The sequence below is a fragment of the Pistacia vera genome, unplaced genomic scaffold (genome assembly GCF_008641045.1).
Source record: "Pistacia vera cultivar Batoury unplaced genomic scaffold, PisVer_v2 Contig578, whole genome shotgun sequence".
Taxonomy (NCBI): Eukaryota; Viridiplantae; Streptophyta; class Magnoliopsida; order Sapindales; family Anacardiaceae; genus Pistacia; species Pistacia vera.
The window spans coordinates 546,030-565,803 of NW_022196421.1; the positions used below are offsets into that span (position 1 = coordinate 546,030).

At 39.0% G+C, this 19,774-nt stretch overlaps 2 protein-coding genes across 2 annotated transcripts; both read left to right on the forward strand.

Moving 5' to 3' along the window:
- Window positions 1-3,317: 3,317 nt before the first annotated feature.
- On the forward strand, window positions 3,318-5,423 carry LOC116109352 (UPF0481 protein At3g47200-like). Its single transcript, XM_031395577.1, has 5 exons — window positions 3,318-3,380; window positions 3,516-3,614; window positions 3,804-3,887; window positions 4,050-4,604; window positions 4,680-5,423. Exons 2-5 carry the CDS (start codon window positions 3,518-3,520, stop codon window positions 5,294-5,296), a joined length of 1,353 nt encoding a protein of 450 aa, XP_031251437.1. The 5' UTR covers window positions 3,318-3,380; window positions 3,516-3,517; the 3' UTR covers window positions 5,297-5,423.
- A 3,786-nt stretch (window positions 5,424-9,209) lies between these two features.
- LOC116109320 (UPF0481 protein At3g47200-like) lies at window positions 9,210-10,490 on the forward strand. The gene has a single exon (XM_031395556.1). The coding sequence runs from the start codon at window positions 9,210-9,212 to the stop codon at window positions 10,488-10,490; it is 1,281 nt and encodes a 426-aa protein (XP_031251416.1).
- The last annotated feature ends 9,284 nt before the right edge of the window (window positions 10,491-19,774 follow it).

The following is a 19,774-nucleotide window of genomic DNA, read 5'->3' on the forward strand; positions in this document are numbered from 1 at the left end:
ACACAAGGACAAGTGAAGATGTAATAATAAGCCTCCTAAAACATAGTAAGAAACCATAACCAAAATGAGAACCACAGAGAATATTAAGAGAGCAAAACAATTGCAATTAGATTCCTTGAGGAAAATGCTAGAAATGAATGAATATATAGAGATCAATGCATCAAGGGTTGGGAAAAAGTTAAATATTAACTTTTGTGTTTTTTTTTTTTTTTTTTTGCACAAGAAATTTTAGAACCACAAACAAAGACAATATTCATTTTCTCACATAACAAATAAAAAGTGGACAAGTGTAAAAGCATAAAACAGAATAATAACAAGGAGTAATATTGTTTAAAAGGTAAAATGAGTGTTTGAAGTGTGACTGAGAAAAAATATCTGTCAACAGCATTGTGAGCACACACGCGCTAAAGTGCTCATACTTGTGAAGGTGTTCACCTTTTACGAGTGTGTCCACATTGGCAGAAAGGAAAAGATAGTGTAAAACTCAAAACATGATCGCAAGATTACAAAAACACTAATAAAAACCATAACCCCAAAATAAATCATCTCCAGTCTCTCACACGCGCCTCCCACACTACCATGACCTCCTCTCCTCTTTACTTCGCCGCCAACTCGTATCATTCACTGTCTCCCTCCTCAATCTGTCACGACTGCCTTATCCTCTATTAATTCCAGGGGCACAAAGATCTCAATACCCATTCTTTCTTCTTTTTTTAATTATTTTTTTCTTTAAATGAAAGAGATTAAAAATACATATTTTTCAATTACAAATACATATTTTCCAAATACAATCTAAATAAAAGCAGTCCGCAGGCAGATGCAATAGGTAGCATGTAATAAATGTAGAAATTAAATATTATCATTTGGTGGTTTTCTATATGAAAGAGATAAGGTTGATGGCCCACTTATCCATAAAATGTGGAAATAAGTTCATGCAATCCATTTCATGCTTGTAGACCACACTTATCAATATCATCTGCCTCAGGCTGCTTTTATTTAGAGACATTTGTAAACTTATCAATAGCTATTGCCTTCCAGCTCTTTCTTTATGAATTTTCCTCTTTTGGTCGAAAAAACATTCACACTCTCTCTCTCTCTCTCTCTATATATATATATATAATGAGAAATAAAAAAGAACATACTTTCTAATGCATTTACATTTTTTAATATATTTATATGTTCACTTTCTGCTAATTGCAAAAGTTACTTCAACGACCAAGTTTTTAGCCGTTGTTAACAGTCATATTATAGTCTTAGATCTGATCGTTTCAAGCCAGATTCATTATGGATCTAGCTGAAATCGACTATATTGATACACAATCTATGAGATCTAATCGATTGTGTGTCATTCCTATAACTATCAATGATGACCAACGATGGTGGTTGATGACCAATAATGACTTAAGATATGTGAAGGTGATTTTGTTAGAAATTAAACTTTTATGTGATGAAGTGTTTTAATAAAATATTAAATATAAGGGTTTAAAATAATTAATTAAAAATAATAATATATTAATATTTAAAAAGGAAGATAATTTACTAATCTATATAACATATTCATCAATTTATTTCAATCTAATTAAACATATTTTTCTAAAAATTTTATGTTATCATTAAAATAATTTATTTTTTTATTAATATAATATTACCAATAAGATAATATACAATTTTAGAAATGTACGTTTAAGACTACCTTTTTTAACTTTTCTTTTTTCCAAACAAACATTAGACGGTGTCGGTGAGCATGATCAATTGTCAATGCCACTGTAAGAAAATTTTTAAGATAATCATTAAAGGTAATAGCATTATTGATGTTGAAAATTAATTAAAAATCTTTTAACAATTATTGGTCACATGTCGGTTTTCTTCTTTTGATCAATGGCTCCCACTTATTGACTTGAGGAGGTGTACGTGTTTGAATTTTTCTTGCTAATTAGCCCCACACCACTAATATCAGTAAAACAAAACAAAACAAAAGTTGCCTGGTTGAGTAAGTAGTATGATGCGCTGTCGTTTTTGATTACTAAGAAAAGAGTGACTACTATAGTAAAGACTCTTTGAACACTAGAGCAGAGATCTGACGAATGAAATTGTTTAATTTTGTGTTTCTTTAGGTAGAAATGAACGGCTGGGATAAGTAATCACATGGATTACCGCTCGTTGCTATAAAAAGGAATTGCTCTAATAAAATCAGTCACTGTTGAAAATTCTAAAAAAATTCTGCCTCCTATTCTTTTCTTTTAAATAAAAAAGAATAATTAAAAAAAACCTAAAGATGCATTTGGTTAGGTAATGTTGAAATACTTAGATAATGTCATCTTATATTACTTCATTATCACATTTGGTTATCAACTAATATAAGATTTCAATAATCTTTAAAAACCAATAATAATTACTGGTGATAATATTAGAGCTAATCTTATTACCTTCATTTTCTTAGGTATTATAAGATTACATAATAATTTTATTTTTGTTACAATTTTATCTATTATTAATTAAATTTTTAGATAATAATGCCCTTGTTTTAAAATCAATTAACATTAATCTATCATTGCAATTTTACCTTTGTCTAATTAAGTTTTTAGACAATAATGTTCTTATATTTAAAACAAATTACAGACCACCACCGCTACTTAGCCACCACCATTGGCAGCTGGCCAATGACCATATCAGCAACTCTCAATAATTTCTAGTGACTTTCGACGATTCCTAGTGGCAGAAGGCGGTGATCGATGGTGGTGACTGGTGACCGGTAGTGGTTTAGTGGGGGTGATTTTGTTACAAATTAAAATTTTATATAAGCTATGGTATTTTAGATAAATATGAAATGCTAGGGGTTAAAAAAAACTATTCAAAAATTAATAATAAAAATAATATCATATTAATATTTAAAGATGACGGTAATTTAGTAATTTAAATAACATACTTACCAATTTATTTCTCCTAATCAAACATATTAATGTAACATACCTATCAATTTATTTCAACTAACTAGATATATTTTTTTAAAGATTCTAAATAATCTTTAAGGTAGTTTAATTTTCTATTAATATAACACTTTTAATAATCCAATATTTTCTCAACCATAAGGCACTCTAAAAGTTTTTAACCTTAGGATCTATGTTGAACGAGGACTTTTTTTTTTTTTTTTTTTTTTTTTTTTTTTAAAGGAAAAATATGTAAAAGCCTTCCGTTTTTTACTGTGGAGGTGTTTCACTGTTTCTTGACTTGAGGTCATTCTTCTTCCTGGGGTAAAAAATAAGTTAAAAAAAAAACATTCCATTAGCCCTCTTTTCTTATTTCAGCTTAAGTTCCCTTACAACTTTCTTTCCAAACTTTCATTTTCGGGTATTGCATCCCAACCTCAGGTACCCAAAGAGGTAACTCTTTCAACCTGGTTTTTTTTTTTTTTTTTTCCTTTTTTTCCTCCCTCTCTGGTTGGGTTTTATTTTCACATTATTTTCAGATAATTTCTCTTTCTGTCTCTTTTTTGAGTGTATATGACTTGTCGGTAGGGATGTCGAATAATGAAGTGAGGATTGACGTCGTACCTGAGATTGAGTTACATGCCAAGAACGATGAGCTTGTGACATCTCCTCCGCAAGAGCAGGCTGGTACGATTCAATAGTACCTTACAAATACATGTTATAGTATTTTATACTTATAAATAATCCATTGTTTGAGCATTATCTAATTCATTTCATTAAACTTTTAAAATAATTGCTTTGGTAATTTGATTTGTTTCTTTAGTTATTTATTATAAGCACAGAAGAAATATCACAAAATGTTAATTAATGAAAAAGTGAGGGAAGCAGCAACTGCAGGAAATGGTTCTACTCAAGCAAAAGATAACAATGGGAAGTCATCTCCTCCTCAAGAACTGGCTAGTAAGTTTTGATATCACCTTGATATTATTTTATTTTATACTTTTACAGATGCATTGTTTTGAGCAGCTTTTCATTTCGTTTCAGACACAAAAATGATTTCTTTTTGAGTTTGCATTTATATATTTATTTTAAGTGACTACTTTGTCTGCACTTTGGTTATAGGAATGAACTTGGAGATGACGGCTTCCTCGAAACATGGGGATTTGGTCCAAGAGTTGCGAAATGATATTAACAAAAATTTGGAGTCTGAGCTTGATCCTGATCAGTGTTGTATTTACAAGGTTCCTGAGCCGATTTGTAGAGTAAATAAAGAAGCCTACATTCCTCGATCAATTTCAATAGGTCCTCTTCACCATGGAAAACTAGAATTGGCTAACATGGAAAAGACAAAAAGAAGATATATGATAAGTTTTTTCCAGCGAACAACAATTGAGAAACAAGATGAAATTCTAAGCTTCATCAAGGACAATGAAAAAAAAATTCGTAGTTGTTATGCAGAGACATCTGTGCTTCCAGCTCGTGAATACGTAATGATGATTTTGTATGATGCTATCTTCATTGTAGAACTCTTCTTAAGTAATATAGTCACTCCAAGTGATTCATTGAAATCTTTATATTTTCTAGCCTCAGACTTGCAATTACTTGAGAATCAACTTCCATACTTTGTCCTTGAGGGAATATTTGTGTTAGCTTATGTTGACTCTTGGGAATACAAAGGTACCTTCATGCAGCTTTCTTGTACTTTCTTCAGTCAATTTACGAATATGAAATTGATTACTCCCCAATCGCCAGTTAAACATTTCACGGATTGGAAAAGAAATTCTCTTCTGCAAAACTGGCAGACATCAGGTCAAGCCGCCACATTTATTAGATATTTACCATGTGCAACGAAGCTGCATGAGTCGGGAGTGAAGTTTAAGAAAATTGAAGGAGAAGACATGTTAATAAGATTTGAAAAGCAATTACATGAATTGCAACTTCCATATTTATATATAGACGATGATACTGAACGTGTGCTTAGAAATGTTCTAGCTTTGGAGCAATGCCATTACCCCTGGAATACTCATGTTTGCGATTTTCTGAAGCTAATGGATTTCCTAATCGATTCTGAGAAAGATGTGGATTTGCTTGCCGAACATGGAATTATTTCCTGCTTTGCGAGGGACAATGCTTCTATAGCGGATATGATTAACAAACTCTGCCAATATATCGTTTTTGGCCCAAGCCCTTACCATGAAATGTGCGTGGAACTCAAAGAACACTGTAACAGTCGTTGGAACAAAACGATGGCAACTTTAAGAAGAGTTTACTTCAGCAATCTGTGGAGAGGCACAGGAACTATTGCGGCAGTTATACTTCTACTGCTCACTGTCATACAAACCATATGTTCTATCTTTGAAGTTGTGTGATTTTCATTAATACTTGTACTAGACCTGCTGTTTACTTGTGGTGTAATTTTGCATTTTGAGTTGTTTTAGTCTGAATAATAATCATATGCTTGCTTACTATATGTTTCTCATCAACTCGGTGTAACATGTTCTATTTTTTCTTCTCGAAACCCCTGCTCTTATATCAATCATTAGATAAGAAAACCCATTATCTTTGATTCTTTGGCGGCTTATTAATAGGAATGTATCAGAAAATCCGACCGGGCGTAGTTTAATATAAATTTAATTACTTTAAAACAAGAGTATGTTTGTTATTTCAATATAATTTATGGTTAACTAATATTTTTTAAGTCAAAGCACTATAGTAATAGTAGTAATTTGAAACGAGAAGGACCGAACATAAGATTTGAAACAATTGGACTAACATGGTGCTAACTGAGACCATAGGGACGAAAAAGGAATTATCCCTTGAAAAATCAAGTTATGATGCCATGCCGAGGAAGTTGCAGAAATTCAAGTTTGGTTAATGGACATTGGAAGATTAGAGTAAGATATCCTAGACGATACCATCTTGTTCAATAATTTAAGCACTACTATTAATTTCTATGGTATGTACTAATTTTATGTGACATGGTAGATAAGAATCTGTGTTAAAATTTGAAGATTTAATTTAGAAGGAATATAACAATTAATTCATCATAATTGCTTTATTTATTTTTTAATATTTTTATTTTATTAATATATAGTATAGTATATTGATATTGTCATATGCATTATAAAACTATATCTGAACTAATACCCCTTGAAGTTAGAGTCTAGTAGTCTAGATATTATAGTTTAAACTATTAGGATATACCTCTTATTCTAATAGATGTTAAATCATGTGAAGAGAGTATGGTAATTCAATTGTCTATGTAAAGACAAAACGAAAATTTACTCTTAATTCAGTCGTCTTTGCCTATAAAATATTGGTTTTGAAGTTAAAGTTGATTAATAGTTATTGGTTTGAGGGGGTTATTTACTAGTATTTGGAAAATCAGGACCTTGAATATTGAACCAATAACTCAGGGTGAATTTTTAATTCTTTCTCTCACCAAATTAATCCAGGACGTAATAATTACAAGAATGGTGCTTAACGATAAAGTGCCTAAATTGGGGATGCAGAGAGGTATCTTGTTTTGGCAAGCGGCTACTTGTTATCACTTCATTGGTTTGGGCCTATCTCTCATTAGACAAATTTCTCGGGCTTGGGCTGTTAATGATCCAATATTATTATTTATAGTTTTGGGCCTATCTCTTATTAGACAAATTTCTCGGGCTTGAGCTGTTAATGATCCAGTATCATTATTTGGCCCATTAGATGTGGATACTTGCCAATCTCTCATCCTGTGGGCCTAATTTCGGTTTGTGAGGAGTCTCGAGTCTTGGTTGTCTCAAGTCCAATTCCTTGCCATCTGATTTTTTTTTTTTTTTTTTTTTAGACTAAGATGTTTAAGTCAGTTTATGCGTGCTTTGACTATGCATTTAGACTATTCTTCAGGCGAAGCTATCCTATAATAACCCATCGTCGTATCCCCTTTAAATAAATCATAAACAAAGATACTACCTTTGTGCCTAACGGAGAATCGAACTTGAGATTGTAGATTGAAGCCAAGTATAACCCTCTTAGTTCGTTTTTACCGTTGGGCTACCCATGGGTGGGTCATATGATTTTCCTACTCACTAAAGATTTGTATACAATAGCAAAACCTTATAAATATGAACAAAATGACTTGAGTTGTTTATCACATGGCATATATTGTAACATATTCTTTAGGATTAATCTTATTTTATGCAGTAGGCCCAGTTTATTTAAGGTTGATGTTAACTTAGTCTTTCTTTAATCCTTCAATTAGCATTTTTTAAATAGGTGTTAGGTACATGGTCTTTGTAAATTATGTAGAAAGTCCCAGTTAATTAATTTACATTGACTTCACTTTGACTTTTATCTGGTCATTCAATTAATTAGCATTTTTTAAATAGGACATATGCGCAGAAGCCGAGGAAGCAGGTGACAACTTGTGTGCATAGGTTTGCTGGTTCACATTACTTAGTCTTTATTTAATCGTTAAATTGAAAAGTTGAACTTGTTTATATATAACACAAAGTAAGGCAAATAATGAAAGCAGAAGAGAAAACGTATTATGGCAGTAACAAATCCCTGTGAGCTTTGATAGTATTCGAGAGGAGGATCTCGGGATCGAGAAACTGATGTTCTCAGCCACACTATTATTTCTGTATTTTCTACCAAAATATTCAGGTTCTGATTAATTCACTTATTCATGTTCTTAATTTGTTTTATGATAATTAATTAATATATTTGCTTCAGTATATAATATGTATAGTATGTTTAATTGATTGGATTAATTCCTACTATGGATGCTTATGATTTCCATGTAATATTTGGTTGTTAGAACTCTCATTTTATTCTGTTTTTTCTTTTTTCTTTACCAAGAGGTTTAGAATGGATGAAAAATATGGTATTATACTGTAGAATATTATCTTAAAAAATTAGTTACTCAATCTCAAATCACTCTACAATATTATCTTCAAGGATTTTTTTGCTCTTCATTATTTGCTACAACGTGAATCATGCATGATAGTTGCTCTCAACAATTAATTATTGTTCATGTAAGCCAACTAACTCTATCATGCATGATAAGGCATCCACTTCCATATATATTTATTGATAAAAAAATACACTATATCTTTTAGGTCCGTCAATTGAGGCCTAGATACTGGCAAAAGACTTAGCCCAAGTCTTCCTTGTTCATTCAATTTCTTTTTCTATTTTTTCTTTAAATTGCCTGTCTGTTAGCCTCTTTACCATTTTAATTATAACTCTCTTCTGCTTATTATCTGTTGGGTGTAACCAGATAATCAGATAAACCTCTATACAAGCATTTATTTCTTGCAGATGGTTGTTACCCATTTGGTATCTATTTAATTATTGACCAACACGTGGGAGAAGAGTTGACTCAATTACCCATTAGCCTTCTTGGACTGTCAGGTGTTAAATTATATATAGTGGACGTGTCGAGAAGAGAGGGACCGAGGGAGTGGGATACCATAAGTTTACGTGGGCATTTCTCTGCGATTAAAGTATATATTTGAGAGGAGGAGCTCTGGTGCTATCGGCTAGTTATTAATTTCTGGCCAAAATATTCAGGTTTAAATGCGCACCTGTTTCATTATTTTTAATTATATATTCGTGTTTTTTCTGTTTATCACTCTGGTGCAAAAGAAATTATTCCTAGTTATTCCGATGTTTGGTTTAAAAAATTAATAAACTGTGCATAAATAACATAGAATGAATATTCATTTCATTTATGAATATCAATGTATATGCTTACAAAGAAAACGAAACAATTTGTTCTATGTTTCTATAGTTTCTAACTCTGAGAATAGTTTAAGATGTTATATATATCAACTCATTTTAATGTATATTAGATGTCATTTCACCTAAAAGCATGCATAAACTAGTAAGTAGTTACTTAACATTATATTTGTCTACAATTTATTTATTTTTGTTTTAGAATTATTTTAGGATTATAAACAAAAAAGAAGCTCTCGATTAGCATCCAAGTGATGGGGATATGAGAGATTGTGTAGTATCTTATATGAATAACTATTTGTAATATATGAGAAACTAATGCATGCATATAAGTTAGGAACTCGAGGCAATTTTAAGCAAATAAGCTCATACTCAAAACTATAGTCTTAACTTCTGAAATCTGCACAAAAGATAGAGGAAACACATGATATGAAGGTGATGAACAAGAATATATAGAAATTTGAAGAGTCAAAGATACCAACCAGAAGTATTATTAACACATCCCAGTCCAGAATTGGAGAGGAGGAACATTACTTATAAATTTTTTTTTTTTTAAGGAATATGGGTTTGGAGATGAGTAGTATTGCCGCCAGTAAAGATGAGGACCGGAGCAAAGATTTGCTAATTGATATCTCTGAAGAAAACTTATCAGATCCTGAGCCTGCTTTTGAGTGTTATATTTGCAGGGTTCCTAAAAGCATTCGCAGAATAAATGAAGAAGCCTACACTCCTCAGTTAGTTTCAATAGGTCATCTTCACCACGGTAAAGAAGAATTAGCTTTCATGGAAAGACAGAAAATAAGGTATATGGAAAGTTTTCTCAAGCGAATAACAGTTGAGAAACGTGACGAACTTTTAAGCTTCATAGAAAACAACGAACAACGAATTCGTAATTGTTATGCAGAGATCATAAAAATGGAGAGTGATGCTTTTATAACCATGATTCAACATGATGCTATCTTCGTCCTTGAGCTTTTTCTAAGGAGTTACCATAACGATAGAAGTGACAATTTTTTGTTAAAGATTCCAACAACAAGGTTTGCCCTAAAGATGGATTTGCAGCTACTAGAAAATCAACTTCCATTCTTTGTCCTCGAGGAATTATACAATCTAGCTTTTGAAACTCCTACCTTCAGGGATCTTTCTCATAAATTCTTATGTTTATCCAATACCTTACCCGCTGAGATGGTGGTTAAACATTTCACCGATTTGAGAAGAAGTACTCTCTTCAGAAATTTCCCACAGAGAAAGGAGTTAGAGCAAGGGTTCATTTCAGATTTACCTTGTGCAGTAAAGTTGCACGAGTCGGGAGTGAAGTTTAAGGGTATTACAGGAACATCATTACTCGACATAAGATTTGAGAAGCGAAAGCGGCTGATTTCATACTTCGAAGTTCATGAATTGCAAATACTTCATTTGGTAGTGGCTGATTATGGGACAGAACGTTTGCTTCGAAATATAATGGCTTTGGAGCAATGTCATTATCCATCGAATACTCGAGTTTGTAACTATGTGAGAATAATGGATTATCTTATTAATAGTGAGAAAGACGTGGATTTGCTTGTTGGAAAGGGGATAATTAGAAATCGTCTGGGAGATAATATTTCTGTAGTGAATTTGTTCAACAAACTTAGCTTACAAATTCATAGAAGTAGGTCATGTTATTATAAAACCAGCATGGAATTGAAAGCACACTATAACAATCCTTGGAATCATTCCAAAGCAACGTTAAAAAGTGTGTACTTCAAGAATCTTTGGCGAGGCACCGCCACTGTTACAGCAGCTGGGATTTCGTTGCTCACTCTCATGCAAATCATATCTTCTATGAAGCAAATTATGTAATACCTGTAGGTGTAATATTGCGTTTTGGAAGTCTGTTATTCTAATAGTTTTTCAATGTAATATCTTCCATCATTTCTAAATTCGTAATACAATAAGAATGCTTATCATCTCCAGGTGTATAATTTTTATGAAGCCTGGGCACAACAAACACCAAGTGCCTGATAATCTTTCTGCAATTCATCATTTTGGTTTGAGGCAATAAGCTACGGTTTAATTATAGTACTCTTATGAAATCTCACCTTTAATTTTCCTTTAAGGTTCATTTTACTACCTCGTGTCTGTCCAATACTTCATTAACTTCTTATTCACCCGCTTCATAAGGATTAGAATGTACTCACCCTTTGAAGCTTCGTCATCCTAATAATATATGTTCGCTATATACTTCTCTTGACTCACAGTGTTATATTCGATTAATTAAAACCAATATAAATGAATCATTAATTAATTCAACTAGAGAATATATTAGATAAGTCTAGTTTGACTTTTAGATTAATTAAAATTAATTTTTTTATGCCCGAAAAATATAGGGCTGACGTAAGGTCTAGTCAACGTACAAAAGTCAGAACATGGGTTCACTTGCAGTCTGTTTTTGTCAGAATAGTGGGTGTGTGCCAGACCTGCCAAAAGCTGTGGTGATCCCACTTGTCCAATCCTTGCGCCAAATCACGCAAATCACTATAGAAGGTGGGCAATGTGACATAAAGAAGGATTTGCACGGATAATCCCACCAACTCACAGATTCAATGATGATTGCCTTAATCCATCCCACTATAAATTGAGAGCTTCTCTCTCATTCAAGGGATTCACACATTTTACTCTTGATTGGCTATTCTCTTTGTAATACGAAAGCTTTCTCTTCCTTGTACCATCATTTGTAAGTCAGTCAGCTCATGCGACCTGACCTCTATCATTAATAATATAACAGTGGACGTAGGACTTGCTTCCTTAGCATCCGAACCACTTTAAAAACGTTTGTCTCCTTGCATTTACTCTCATTATCCCTTATATTCACGTGTGTCTTCTGGGCCAGCTTAGCATTTCACACGTGCCTTTAGTTGGTGTAAAAATCACGCATCAACAGTTTGGCGCTAGAAGGAGGGCCTGATTTAGTGTTCATCCTTCATCAGGAGAATCTCTAACCCACTGGTCCTACAACAGCAAATGGCCCGCCAACCTGAACCTGAGTAAACCAACCAGGGTGTTGAAGGAGCCCCCCAAGTCCAAGGGGGTACCTTTTTCAAAATACCCTTAGTTCCGCAAGGCGCTGCAGGGGATATCCTATCAAGTTCACAACTTGACCCTGCCATTAGAAGTTAGCTAGAGAGGTTTGACAGTACTCTCTAAACGGTCAACCAAAGATTGGATCGTTTGGACCAGAGTATGCCATCCAAGTCAGCTGGGGCGGTACAACCGCCAAAAACACCTGCAGGTCATGCAAAAGCACGGCAAAGGGAAATAGCCTGTGCCGTGAGCACTGCAACGCATAGATGAAAGGGTAAGCAAGTGGCAAAAAAGGGGCCTATGGGCTCCAAAGGGCCAGCAAACACTGACTGCGTCCCAAGTAGAATACCAGTGTCGTTAAAACTCGGTGAAAGGACGCAGCCCGAGCTGTCCCATGCCACATCGTAGGTATACCCTAGTAAAAATGCTGGGAGGGGTGATTCTTACCACCGCCAGTGAAACGATCCAGATCGTCATCGTGCGAGAGGTTCCCACACTTCGTGGGATTGTTCTTACCACCGCGAAGGTCGTGAAAATACCTTGCACTGTTCATCGCCATCACACGCCTCTAGCCAGGGTGTGTCGAGAGTGGCCGGGACTACCGACCGAGGCGAAGAGGAACCCGACCTCCAGACTTTCCTCAACCATAATCACGAGGTTTGAACTCGCATGGGTGAAAGTAATCCCCAAGTGGCTCCATTACCACAAATTGAGGAGTTGCAGCGAGTTCTAGACCAACTAAGAGCTTAGCAAAATGAGCAAGGGCAGGTCGCATCTGCATCCCCCTTCTCTCTCGAAGCGCTAGTCGCTCCACTCCCATCGGGATTCAGGATGCCCGACATATAGGCGTTCGATGGAAATACTGATCTGCAAGATCATTTATATGAATTCAACGACCTGCTGGACCTTCACCAAATCTCAGATCTAGCAAAATGCCATTGTTTGGTAGTGACTTTGACCTCTCATGCCAAACGGTGGCTCAGGTCACTCCCAGCGGGATCGATCAGTTCGTGGCCTCAGATGAACGCGACGTTCTTAAGGCATTTCTAAGCAAACAGAAAGTTTTCAATGCCTTTGAGCTACCTCAGCAATATAAGGCAAGAAAAGGATGAATCCCCCCAGTCCTACATTGACCGTTTCCACAGGGAACTCAACAAGGTGGCTCATACTCCTGAAGAGTCTGTTCGGACCTTCATCATAGCCAGAGTCCATCCACAGACCGACATGTGGAAAGAACTATAGGCTGAGGACGATGCTTCCCTCACCGGACTCTATAACCTTGCGGAAAAGTACCTCCAGATTGAAAATTCATTGGTGGCACTCCACCGTCACAACCCCAGCGCTTCAGGCAGTACGTCTGGACGGGGGGGAAAGCAGAAGAGCTGATCGCAGAAGGGCCACTGACGATCAGCGAAAAAGAAAGAAACCTCGCTAAGAGCCCAAAAAGTCCTATGCTCCTGTCCCTCGTCGCGATCGCGACAGAGACCAATATAAGTCTCTGAATGCATCTATATCGGTTATTCTCGATAAATCCGAAGAAGCCAGCCTGCTCGGAGAGCCTAAGCCAATGAAAACTCCCGCAACATCTAAAAATAATAAAAAGTACTGTTGCTTCCATCAGGATAACGGGCATCACACCGATGAGTGTCGAGCTCTCAAGCAGGCAATCGAAGAGCTCATCAAGAAGGGGCATTTCAAGGAGTATATTGACGATTCTGCTCTTGCTCAAGAGAAAAGTCAGGGGGAGCAGAGAAAGAAGCGTCGTGATCACTCAGGGTATTGTAGTGTCAACCTGATCTTTAAGGGGCCGCACCTCGCGGGGAACACACGGGGTACCCAGGAAAGATATGCTCGCACGGCTCATGACAACCCAATCAGTGTGATGAACACGTCGCAGCGACCACAAAAGGTTCGCAAGGAGGAGCCAATTGCCTTCTCCGAAAAGGATGCAGCCCATCTGCATCATCCCCACGACGACGCACTTGTGATCACGCCCCTCATAGGGCACCATAACATCTGCAGGATGCTAGTGGACAACGAAAGTGCTGTGAACATCCTGTTCCAGAGTGCTTTCGAAAGAATGAACTTGGACGAGGCCGACCTGAAGCCCGCCTCGATCCCTTTATATGGTTTTATAAGGGACTACCTGATCCCCAAAGGAACGATCCAACTTCCAGTCACGCTGGGTAATTATGACGAAGTGACTAAAATTACTGAATTCCTGGCCGTGGATTGCCCATCTGCCTTCAATGGAATCCTGGGGTGACCTCAACTAAGAAGTTTCAAGGTAGTCACTTCTATATACCATCTCAAGATGAAGTTCTCCACCTTGACGGGGATAGGGGAAGTCAGCGGATCGTAGAGCGCATCTCGTGACTGCTACATAAAAGCAGTGCAAATGGCGTGTAAAGGGAAGGGTATCTCACGTGGTATTCCCCGACAGGTTATGGCAATCAGCCGAATCAAGCCACAGCCAGGTCCAGCCAAGGACAATATGGATCCTCGGATTCAGGAAAGCCCTTCTAGTAGGCTGGTTGAAGATCTGTCCGAAGTATCAATCGACCAGAAAGAGCCGAGCCAAGTATTAAGGATTAGGAGCAATCTCAACCCCCAACTCGCCTCTGAGCTAATCAGTTTCCTAAAAGAAAATATCGATGTGTTTGCCTGGTCGCACGCATGTATGGTCAGGATCAGCCCGGATATCATCTGCCATGTGTTGAACATCGACAGTGAAGTTAAGCTAGTTCGCCAGAAAAGAAGAGCAATAGATCCAGAATGGTATGCCGCCTTAAAGCTAGAGGTGGATAACCTCCTCCGAAACGAGTCTATCCGAGAAGCCCTTTACTCGATTTGGGTTGCCAACTCGGTCCTGATAAAGAAGCCCAATGGAAAGTGGCGAACCTGTGTCGACTTCAGTGACCTCAACAAAGCATACCCAAAAGACAACTTCCTACTGCCCAGGATAGACCAGCTCGTAGATGCCACCTCGGGGCACGAGCTGCTAAGTTTTATGGACGCGTACTCGGGATATAATCAAATTCTGATGTACGCATTGGACGAAGAGCATACATCTTTTATTACAGATCAAGGACTGTACTGCTATAAAATTATGCCCTTCGGCCTCAAGAATGCTGGCGCGACCTACCAGGGATTGGTTAACTGAATGTTCTCCGACCAATCAGTAAGTCAATGGAGGTCTATGTAGATGACATGCTGGTCAAATCCCATGTCGCTGTAGATCACATAGCACATCTTGCTGAGATGTTTGATATCCTTCGACTGTACAAAATGAAACTGAATCCCCTCAAGTGTTCGTTCGGAGTATCCTCAGGCAAGTTCTTAGGATACATGGTTAACTAACGGGGAATAGAGATCAACCCCAAAAAGATTCAAGCTTTCCTCGATATGGAAAGCCTGACCAACAAAAAGCAGGTCATGAGCCTTAATGGGCGAATAACGGCACTAAGTCGCTTCATATCGAGGTTAACATATTGCTGTTTGCCATTCTTCAACGTTCTGAAGGCCAATAAGAAGTTCGAGTGAACTCCCGAGTGCGACAGGCGTTCCAAAGTATAAAAGAACACCTCGGGAAGCCACCTCTCTTGTCCAAGCCTTTTCTGCAAGAGATCCTGATCTTGTACCTGTCCGTCTCCTAGTTCGCGGTCAGTGAAGCCTTAGTTCGGGAAGAGGAAAAGGTCCAATGGCCAGTATACTATGTGAGCAAACGTATGTTGGATGCCGAGATGCAGTATCCGAAAATGGGACGATTAGCCTATGCCCTACTGATCACTTCCAGAAAGCTGCGACCTTACTTCCACGCCCATATAATTAATGTGATGACTAATTACCCGTTTAGGCAGGTCCTCCAAAAGCCAAAGGCATTGGAAAAATTGCTTAAATGGGTCATGAAATTGAGTCAGTTCGATCTGAAGTACAAGCCAAGATCGATTATCAAAGGGCAGGCTGTTGTTGACTTCATCTCAGAATTCTCCAATCTTCCAAGTTAGTCAGAGCAACAGCCCAGTGAAGCCATCCAGGGAACTGCTCAGAACCTATCGACCTGGCGCCTCTACGTCGATGGATCATCAAACAGAAAGAGGGCTGGCGTATGTCTTCTCCTTTTGAGCCCCGAAGGGGCTCGCGTTCACGGTATCCTCCGGTTCAGATTTAAGGCAACCAACAATGAGACCGAGTATGAAGCTCTGCTCGCCGGATTGCAGTTGGCCAGAGAAATAAGCGCAACCACGATCATCATTCACAACAACTCCATGCTGGTCGTCAACCAGATCTTAGGAGAGTACCAAGCCAAGGAAGAAAATATGATCCGCTATTTGAAAAAAGCTAAGGCCACACTCGAGCCGTTCAAGCACTTCACAATCACTCAGATTCCTAGAGATAGCAACTCTGTGGCAGACGCCTTAGCAAAGATAGCCTCATCGTTAGACTCAGAAGCACTGGATAGCATTCCTGTTTGATTTATCGAGGCCCCCAGTATCAGCCCAATCGAACAGGCCGTGAATGTAATAGAATCAGATTTCTGGATGACTCCCATTTTCTAATACCTCAAGGATGGGACCTTGCCTGACGACAAGGTTGAGGCAAGGGTTCTGCGAACAAGATCTGCTCGTTATACCCTCATCGGGGACCAGTTGTACAGGCAAGGGTTTAGCACCCCTCTTCTCCGATGTGTAACCAGCGACGAAGCAGATTACATCATAAGGGAAATACATGAAGGGATCTGTGGTAATCACACCGCCGTACGATCTCTTGCAAACAAGGTTGTTCATCAAGGGTACTATTAGCCCCGAATCCAAGAAGACGCCTAAAACTTTATCAAGAGGTGTGACAAGTGCCAGTGGTATGCGAACATACCGCGAGCTCCTTCCCACGAGCTCATAACAATGACCAGCCCCTAGCCATTTTCCATGTGGGGAATCGACCTCGTTGGCCCTATGCCAATCGGTAAGGGGGGAGTCAAATATATCATGGTCGTAGTAGATTACTTCACCAAATGGGTGGAAGCCGAGTCGCTAGCTGCAATCACGACCAAGAAGCTCAAAGACTTCGTTTTCAAGAATATTATGTGCCGCTACGGAATTCCTCATACCCTCATCTCGAATAATGGAAAACAGTTTGACAACGAGAAGTTTAAGCAGTTCTGCGATGAGCTGGGTATCCATAAAAAATTCACCTCAGTCGCAAGACCACAAGCCAATGGTCAAGTTGAAGCTGTCAACAAAACCATCAAGCACACCCTGAAAGCCAAACTTGACGCAGCCAAGGGGAATTGGACCGACGACCTCCCCGAAGTCCTATGGGCATACAGGACAACTCCGAGAACCTCTACCTCAGAAACCCCTTTTTCTCTAGCATATGGTTGCGAAGCGATGATCCCTATGGAGGTAGGAACTAGTTCGCTGTGGAGGGACTTGTACAATAAAGCCGACAACGAAGCGCTTATGAGAGCAAGTCTGAACCTTGTTGAAGAACATCGCAACAAGGCTTTGCTAAGAATAGCAGCCTATCAGCAATGCGCGAAGAGGTTTTTCGATTCTAAGGTCAGACGAAGAGACTTCCAGGTCGGCGACCTTGTATTAAAGAAAGTTCTTCTCGGTACTAGAGAACCAAATGCGGGAGTGTTGGGACTGAACTAGGAAGGTCCATACCGCATCGACAAAGTGATAAGACCGGGGACTTATCATCTCAAAAGGCTGAATGGTTCCAGAGTACCCCGAGCTTGGAATGCTGAGCATTTTCGACCTTACTATCAGTAATTCAGAACTTAGTTTTCCTTGTAAATTAATTTTTTGATCTTTGTAAGTTATTTCCTCGTAAATTTTATTATGTTTGCTTGTAACAATACATATAATCTTGTTCGTATAAGTGTGTAATCTTGTTCGCATAGACTTGTTCCAATACTGTAAGCAATCAGAATGTACTCATATATAATAAAATGAACATAAGTTGTAAAAGCAAAACGTATTTCATTAATGCTAAGAGTACAGCAGGCAATGATAAGACTATTGACCTTAATCTGACTCCTCGAGGACCGACCTCATCGTCCTAGAGTTGGTCGGCTGAAGGTTTCCTCAAGGCATGTCCCGAACCCTTTGTCTGATCAAATTTTAGAGTGACCGCTGCTACATCATCCTCTCGCGCCATGGACAAGAGAATGTCTCGCCAGTCCTCTGGGAGATCAGACAAATCAAGGGTCGAATTCTTCGATCGCAAGGCATAGATAAACTCGATCGCCCATTCGGCAGCCTTCTTCTCGACCTCCGTTGCCTGCCTCTGCATCTCTTCGATCAAGGAAGTAACCTTTCCCTGACTTGCTTGGAGTTCGGCCTCAAGAATTTGCTTTTGCTTCTCTAAGGTGTCCCTCTCTTGTTCTGCTCGCTATGCCCGCGTAGTGGCCGCTTTGAGCTGCTGGTCCTTCTCTCCGACCTCCTTGGAGAGTCTGGCTATGGTCCTTTGAAACTCTTTTATTTCCTCCCCATGCTTCTCGAGCTCGGCTTTTTGGAAGTCCACCGTACGAAGAGCCGCGTCACTTTCGTTCAGGTATCGGTTCGCCAACTCAGAGGATAGGTTCCTTTTTTCTTCGGCAGCTTCCAAACTTCGCTTGAGGTTCGCATTCTCTTCCTTCAATGTGACCTCTCCCTTTGCAGCTCCCAACCGAACCTTTTCTAGGGACAGTTGCATGGTAAGCAGGGCCTGCAAACAAGGAAAAATAGCAAGTTTGTTAAAAGAAACTAAGGGAAGTCCTCTCTAAGGGAAGTTCGTTTACCTTGCTTAAGTGTTGGACATATGTGGACGTTAGGTCCACGTCGCTGGATCCTACGGACTGCTCAAATGCTTCCGAGAGTCTGCACTTCAGCAGAGTGTAGATCATCGTCTGTAGGTACTTCGGCAGGCTCCCCAGCAAGTCTAGCACTGGAGTTCCTTTCTTCGCACCTTCAGCCGAGGTCGTGTAACCCGTTGGTTCCATACTCGACCTCTTCCCAACGTTTGGTTGCGACCCCCCGGGTTGATCGCCCTCAAATTTAGTCTCCGACTCTTCAACCTAGATTTGCCTTCTCTTCTTCGTTCGCTGGGCCGTTGTCTTTAGCCTCGGGCGAGTAGTCGATGGCTGGGAAGCCTTCTGTTCGGAGTGGTGCGTCCTCTGAAGTTCTAGTAGGTCACACCAGGGCACCCAATGTGGCACCTTCAACCGGCAGATCGGTAGGAGCCGCATCGGTTGTCTTGGCGGTCTTTGACCGCGGGATGTTGAATTGCCTTCGTCGTAGCGGCTCTGGCGCCTTTAGAGGCATGGTCGCTGCGCACAAGCATCGTTAGCCAAAGTATTTCAGTTTACGACCAGAAAAAAGCCAGTTAGCGAGACTTACTCAGTGGGGGTTCTAAAAAAGCCTTCGTGTTGAAAAAACCATACTTCTGCAAATTCACGGTTGTTACGAGCTTCTTCGCATCGCGACTAGCCTCGGGCAGGAAGCCGAAGGATATGATCCTATCCGGATCAGAGAGCAGCTTTATGTCGGTCGTCTTATTAACTGCCAGAAAAGAAACAGGTCGTTAGAAAGAAAACGCATTTCAAATTTAATGAATTCACCAAGGGAAAAGAGCCTACTCGGGTCCTGAAAACGGCAATAATCGTCGTAACGAAAGAAGAAAAACTTCTTTTCGTAGGCCCCCACATTGCTAAAGTAGCTGTGTATCCCCTTGGTAATAGAAGGTCGCTTGGACAAGTAATAGGAATCCTGTCCTTACTCTTCTTCAAGTAATAGAGCAGCCCAGCTCCAACGCGGTCAGCTTACCCTGCCCATTCTCGCGACACACGATGTACATGGCAACAACAATAACATACACGTTTGGAGTGAGCTGTATCAACGCTATCCCGAAGTGGTCCAAGATCGACCTGACAAAAGGGTGGAATGGGATCAACCCGCCACCCTTGATGATCTCTTCGGAGATCTCGGCCAACCCACGGGATAGGTATCGCGACAAGTAGGCCACGTTGAGGAAAACATCCTCGTCGATACCATACTGTTTTATCACCCTCTCGAGCTCTT